Source organism: Alexandromys fortis, unplaced genomic scaffold (genome assembly GCF_014885135.2).
Source record: "Alexandromys fortis isolate MF-2015 unplaced genomic scaffold, M_Fortis_MF-2015_v1.1 scaffold_6, whole genome shotgun sequence".
NCBI lineage: Eukaryota > Metazoa > Chordata > Mammalia > Rodentia > Cricetidae > Alexandromys > Alexandromys fortis.
In genome coordinates, this window is record NW_026067902.1 from 10,736,573 (window position 1) to 10,743,556 (window position 6,984).

General features: G+C 47.8%; 1 protein-coding gene across 1 annotated transcript; it reads right to left on the bottom strand.

Moving 5' to 3' along the window:
* Positions 1 to 1,311: 1,311 nt before the first annotated feature.
* LOC126494953 (speedy protein E4-like) lies at positions 1,312 to 6,424 on the bottom strand. The gene is made up of 9 exons (XM_050132538.1): positions 6,334 to 6,424; positions 6,047 to 6,148; positions 5,253 to 5,369; positions 4,232 to 4,348; positions 3,852 to 4,058; positions 2,421 to 2,479; positions 2,016 to 2,101; positions 1,474 to 1,648; positions 1,312 to 1,371 (listed from the first exon to the last, which is right to left on the bottom strand). Exons 1-9 carry the CDS (start codon positions 6,422 to 6,424, stop codon positions 1,312 to 1,314), a joined length of 1,014 nt encoding a protein of 337 aa, XP_049988495.1.
* Positions 6,425 to 6,984: the final 560 nt, after the last annotated feature.

Genomic DNA, 6,984 nt, shown 5'->3' on the forward strand with positions numbered 1-6,984 from the left:
TGTCAGGAGCCATTTCCCCACTAACAATCATTACAGGAACCATCACCCTGGGGAGTCTGCAGAATGCCCCTCACCCAATTAGCAGCAATCTCTTAGCGGAACCCGCCTCACATTCCAGCTATCCAGGGAACCAGGTGTGGCCACTTGACTTCCTAGCCTACCTCCTGGCCTACGTGACCTGGAACACGCGGCAAGAATCCAGTTACCCTGCCCCCCATTCCTTACCATATATAAACTGTAACCCGTCCCTAATAAACGGAGGCTTTGACAAAACTGCTTGGCCTCCTTCTTCTGTCTTAGCTCATTCCCTTCCAGGTAGCGCCCCTCTGAGACCCTGGAGTAACTGGATTGCAGGGTGGGTTACAACCCCTAGACTAGTAACCCACCCAAAATGCAATCCACAGTTTCTTGATGAGGGGAGGAAATGGCAGGGATGGGCAGGAGCAACTGTACAAGGAGAGAGAGAAAGTAGTGTAAGGATAAAAGACAAACTTCTGCACATCACTCACAAAGTTCATAGTGGGAAATACCATGGAATCCTCACTGATCCAAGGGACAAAACACAGGCAGCCGTGAGCACCGTTGTTGGATTTGGAATCACGGGGTCCCTTGAGTGTGTATGAGGTGAGTTTTGCCATTGTAGCAAAGTGCTGGGGATGAAGTAAAAATTCCACCCAATGTGGTTATCATATAACACAGGGTTCCTGATTTCATCTTTCCACTGACACTTGCGATCTCCTGGACTGATGGGGCTCTGTCACACCCTGTAGCATGGCAGGATATTTAGTGGGTTATTTTAGCACAAACACTGAGGAACAAGAGACCTTTAAGAATTTTACTGGCGTTCTCTCCCCAATTGGAGTAAATCCAAACCGAAAGGGAAATTTCAACTGAATGAGGTGCGCATTGGCGTGTGATGCTAGACGGGGTTGTTTCTGCTGTGTCATGGTTGGGACTTGCTTGTGGAATCCCCTGCCTGCTCCTTCCTTTTACATGCCAGTGTTCTCTGTTTCTGAGAGTTAAAAACCAAAACAACAACAACAACAAAACTGCATCAAAAAGGACATGCACCAATCATGGACTGCGTGATCCAGTGATGTAATTCAGTTGGAGAACTGGGATTTGAATGTTTTTCTGTACCTCAGAAGTGGTCATATGCCCAATGCTCTCATTCAAGAATATTGAATTCCTCTTATGAACATACAACACAGAACACAGCTTCAGGAACCCAGAGGACAGAGCTAGCTCATGCATGAGGAGCCCCTGGCCAGGACCTCCACTAACCTGCTGACGGTCCCCAGGCCTGGGAACCTAAGGGGCGCTCTGTCGCACACGGCTCCAGACCCAGTGGTGTGGGTTCTGGTTCTGGATCTGAAAGGGAAATGAGAGGTGAGTCCAGGAGGATGGACCCATCCTTGTTCTTCTCTGGGCAGCACCCTGTCTACCCACTCCCCGGGCTGATCCCTGGGAGACCTCCTCACACTCCTGTCGTGTGAGCCAAGCTCGGTAATCTATGACGTGGAGGAACTCCCCCTGCAGCCTTTGGAAGTCCTTGTATAAGTTCTGCCATGTGTCTGTGCCCAGCAGGAATTGAAAGATGCTCCTCTTGAATATGGGGTCATCCTCTTCCATGTCAAAGGCGATGTAGCTGCCACAGGAAAGGGAAAGTGCATGTCCCTAACCGTGACAGTCAGAGGAAGGCAGAAGCATGTATCTCTAGACATAGGGTGGAAAAGCAGTCTGTGCAGGGTCACCCTAGGATAGAGCATCCCCAGGGCATCCTGGAACAAAGCCTGAAGGACCCATTCACTTCTCAGTCAAGGAAAAGGACACTTCTGTTTTTCCTTCTTAAAGGGAGTAAAGATCCTTCATGATGTCAGGACCCTCCCTTTCCCCCTTCTGGGCCCTTGAAAGTTTCAACTACTTTATTGCTGAGGATCACCACTCAGGCCTTATGGAGTGAGGGGAGCTTTGGGAATGGGATTTGGAAAGATTTGTTCCCTCGTGATGCTCACAGGGCCAGAAAGAAGTGGATCCTGTTGTAGAGATGTCCAGGAAGCCCGAGTCGGCCAAAGTACTCCACCACCATGGACAGCAGGTACTGTGTGGACAGAGAGCGGGTGAGGGGAGGCAGGCAGTAGATAAGAGGGCAAGACATCTTAGTGGGGCCTGGACCTTGTGCAGCTGATCATTATACTCCAAATTATACACAGAAAGGGGGAGTGGAATATATTTGCTTTGTGGATGTGAGCTAATTGGAAAACCAGGAAGGAATTTGGGGGATATAATAGGGATGGGCAGCATGTCTCTGTTGCCTCTGTCCTGGAGAGCAGTCCTGGGTTATCCTGGCCTAGACCAGTCTTATGTTTTCTGTGTATCCCCGAGGGCAGTGACTGCAGAATATCTGAGGTTTCAGATACCTTGTCGGTCATTCTGAAGAAAATGTCAGCTGCCAAGAAGTTCTGGACCACAGGATCCTCTGCAAAGAAAGCAAGTATGAGAGGCACTTGGATCTCCCATCTTTTTGGGCCAAGCGTGTGATGGTGGGGGAAACTTTGGAAGAAATGTGTGGCCTCCAGACATCATCCCCATCCCCAACCCCTCTGAATTCCTGAGAGGAAGCAGGACCTATCTAAAAGGCCTTAACTTTCATATCAAGAACATAGTTTGTCGCTGTCATTGAGACAGCCATGTTGTACTTTGCTGGTGTTGATTCTTGAGCTTGGTCAATGATGACATTTGATACTTTCTATTGAACATAGCTCCCAGTGTTAAATTTTACTTCATTCAAACCTTAGGTGTGACCTGGATCTCTGTGACTGCAGTCTGCCCATTTCCCATACTGAGACTGTACCAAGATCATCATCTCTGGATGATGACTGAATCCTTGGGTAAAGATGGAAAGTTCATAGCTTCATAGCCTGGGTCCCCTCTCCTCTGAGGTAGGGACCAGATTCCCCTTCTGCATAAGAGCTCATTTGTCTTTGAGGTCCTTCCTGGAGGCACCATTCTTTTAAGTAGACTTGCTGGGGTGGGTGGGGTCCTGTGTATGTGTCACCAGCTGCCAGGCAAATAATAAATAGAGCTTGTACAGCCTGGGTCCTCTGCAATGTCCCTGACCCCCAGAGGGTGCTGCCTGAGAGAGTGCTCAGTGTTAAGGCATCCTGTCCTCTACCATCCAATATGGCAGCCCACAGCCACATGTAGGCCCTGGACACAGAATCACAGCTGATGAGACCGATGAACTGAACGTCCATCGTCTGTTTACTCCATTTAACACAAAGTAAACAACTGCCGTGACTGGTAGGTGCTGTACTGGGTAGAGCACCTGGGTGTTGTTTACAATCTGCCTCACTTGGTCCCAGATCTACGACCTGATACCACCTAGAGAGACCTCTATGCCTTACTAGTGCCATAGTGATCTCCTGTCTTCTTGCTGTCCCACCTCTAGGTGCCATGGCCTTCAGATCCTTTCCTGTGAAGCTGCCAAAAGCTGATAACATCTTTATTTGTAGAATGTTTGGGTCTTTTAGTTTTTGTGTCTACCCAGCAGTGCATCCCCAAGGCTGGGGTCAGTGATATTTCCTGTCTCTCTAGTGTGCACCATCTTGACTTTTGGGTTGTTTGGTGAGGAGAGAAGCACCTACATCAGTACTCATGAGTAAGTCTGCTTTCCTCTATCTGAGAGGTTGTCCTAGAAAGGGGACACCTCCACATAACAAGGGGGCCCTATATCTGTGTCACCTAAGGGCCCATGAGCACTGGGGGAAGGTTCAAGCCAGTACTCTCCATACCCCATTTTCAGTTTTGAACTGGCCCTAAGTATCCAATCCCAAGTTCCTAGAACCAACCGAGGAGTCGGTAGAAGGCTTCAAGGTCCTCAGGCTGGTAACAGAGTCTTCTCTTCTTCTTTATGGTGAGTTTTGTCCCCTCGATATAGCCCACTGTCCATATGCTCCTCTTTGTCCTTCTTCTGGAGAACTTCAGCTCTGAGGCAGCTCCAGGAGTAGCTTCAGAGGTGACTGTGCCTGAATCCTGCAGGCTGCTCTTCTGGGCAGCTGTGTGGACAAAAGCTTCTTAGTAAGCATGGATGTGACCACAGCAGGAACCCTGGTCACTTCCTGACTATTACTCAGGAACTGGTCTCTTTTTGAATACTGAGTGATAAGTAGTCACTTGGCTACAACTGGCTCTTCAGAGACCACAGTGTCCAGGGAAGATGGGCACATACCTACTTTGACATCTCCCAGTGCCTTTGTCTTCTGGACTCTCTTGCTCTTGGCCTGCTGCTCAGGGACATCCCCTGGAGAGTCATCACTGGAGATAAGAATGATGTTGTCTTTTGTATCTGCAGTAAGAAAAGACCTCACATGACTATAAGAGGGACAACCTAGACATGGCAGAGTTCTTCCCTTTTTATAATCCCATGTGACATCTCACGATGTCTCAGAATGGCCTTCACTCATCCACAGAGGAGACTAGAAATTGAGTTACTATGAACTATTCTTTGCCAAGCACTAGCTGCTCTCTCGTGCCTCTTTCTCTGGATAATTCTGTCTACAGGAAAACCCTATGGAGACAGATGAACTTGTTGGCCCTGTAGAACTTGATTTAGGATAGTTTCGGAAGATAGGAGGACAAAGCATAGTGGCCATGCTGTTTCATTCATACTGAGACGGGAATGTCAAGGGGCATGCAGACACATACCAGTTGTGACATCCTCCAGTTTCCTTTTCCTTGGTCCACTATTATTAGTGGATCTCTGCTCAGGGACAGCCTCTAGAGAGTCATCACTGGAGATAATGATGATGTCTTCAGGATCTGCAGGAAGAGAAGACCTCATGTGACCACAAGAGGGACAACCTGGTCACCACCGAGTTCTTCCCTTCTGACCATTCCACACTGCAACTCAAGAAGTCTGAAAGGAAAGGCCTTGACGTATCCACAAAGGAGACAGGAAACTGAGTTACTATGTACTTTTCTTTACCAAGTACCAGCTCCTCACTGGTGCTTCTTTCTCTGGATCATTCTGTCTGTAGCAAACCCCTATGGAGATAGATTTTTTTTTTATCTTCTATCTATCATAGCTACAAAGGTGACCAAGGAATGACTTGGCTCACCAGGACCTCCCTTGCTATGGCCCTGTACAAGTGGATTTAGGACAGCTTGTGTAGATGGAGGGACTCTGCATAGTGGCCATGCTGTTTCATTCATACTGGGACATGAATGCCAACGGGTATGCAGACACATACCAGCCACGACATTCTCCAGTTTCCTTTTTCTTTGTCCGCTGCTGTTCTTAGATCTCTGTTCAGGACCATCCCCTGGAGAGTCATCGCTGGAGATAATAATGATGTTGTCTTCTGGATCTGCAGGAAGAGGAGATCTCATGTGACCACAAGAGGGACAACCTGGACCTGGCAGAGTTCTCTTCTCATTCCATGTGACATCTGAAGAAATCTGGGAGGATGGCCCTTGTGTATCTACAATGGAGACTAGAAATTGAGTTACTATGTGCTCTTCTTAGCTGCCTCTTTCTCTGGATCCTTCTGCCTGGAGGCCACCCCTGAACTTGTTGATCATTTATCTGCCATAGCTACAACAGTGACCAAGGAAGTAATGTCCTGGCTCACCAGGACACCCTTGCTATGGCCCTGTACAGTGGATTTAGGACAGTTTGCGAAGATGGAGGGACTCTGCAGAGTGGCCATGCTATTTCATTCATACTGACATGCATGCAGACACAAACCAGTCATGACATTCTCCAGTTTTCTTTTTCTGTGTCCCCCTTCCTCTTGGATCTCTGCTCACGGACATCCTTTGCAGAGGCACCCCTGGAAACTGGAATACTCTTGGCCTGGAGAGCCGCAGGAAGAGAAGAGCACAGCATGAGTACAGAAGGACCTGCTTGGCCAACGCCAGGCCCAACCCTTCTCATACACATTGTGGAATTAGTGTGTAATGTGAATATATCTAAGAGGAATGTCCCCCCAAGTCCAATATGCACTTATTTACCAAGGTGGTGTAGGGTTGAATTCCTATGTACCTTTTTCGGCTAAGCAAACTCTATTCTCTGACACCTCTTTTTGTGAGTCATTCTGATTGCACGGTGCCTTAGGAGAGACAGCTGACCTCTCTGATCTTCTGTCTGACATAGTTGTAAAGAGTAAACAAGAGGTGACCTCCTGGCTCACCAGGAAACACCCTGTCATGCTACTGTGGAAGCTGACTCAGGGTAGCTGGGGAAGAGGGTGGGGCTAGGTTCAGTGGCCATGCTGCTTCTTCCTTCATGCATCTGGGGACCAGGGCAGTAACACCGAGGGTCATACACACCTGTCTTTACTTTCCCAAGTCTTTTTCTCTTTTGATAGTTCATAGGCTTCTGAAACCTTGGTGCTGTGTCTGAGGTGACTGGTGTATACATAAAGGAATCCTGTCTTCTTTGGTTATCCAAGCAAGGCAGGGGATCAGACTGATTCCAACCCCAGGCTATTTCTGTGTAACCTTCTTTTTCTAAGACAAAATTATAATAAAGTTTGCAATCATGGTTCCATAGTCAACGGTAGCTGTGGTTTTTGTTTGTTTTGTGGTGATGATACTTGAATATAGGACTGCACACATGCTGGGGAAGTACTCTTCCATGGAGCTCTGCCCCATCAGTCTTGATTCCTTTTGGAATTATCATTTGATCAGATCCTACTTACTTAGTCTGTAATCTGTGAATGACTATAAATCACTTCATTTACACATGAGAAGGTGATTTCTGGCCTTGCCTAGTGCGTGCCACATGTCTATGGATTGGCCCCTGTAGCTTGCCAATGGTAAGAATGGCTACTGAGCATCAGTCATGTTCCAGTAGGGTCAGACCGGATGACTTCACACACCTGTTTCCTTTGTCATCCCTCTTTCCATATATCTGTGAACCACTATAAATTCATAGGCAGTTAAATGTCCCTACACATGCAGATCCTGTGTCCCACATCA

Coding starts and splice junctions, on each gene's coding strand:
- LOC126494953 (XM_050132538.1), bottom strand. CDS start 6,424: ATGTATACACCAGTCACCTCAGACACAGCACCAAGGTTTCAGAAGCCT. Junction 6,149..6,333: donor ACTTGGGAAAGTAAAGACAG/GTGTGTATGACC, acceptor CAACTATGTCAG/ACAGAAGATCAGAGAGGTCA. Junction 1,649..2,015: donor ATCCACTTCTTTCTGGCCCT/GTGAGCATCACG, acceptor TTCCTGTGGCAG/CTACATCGCCTTTGACATGG.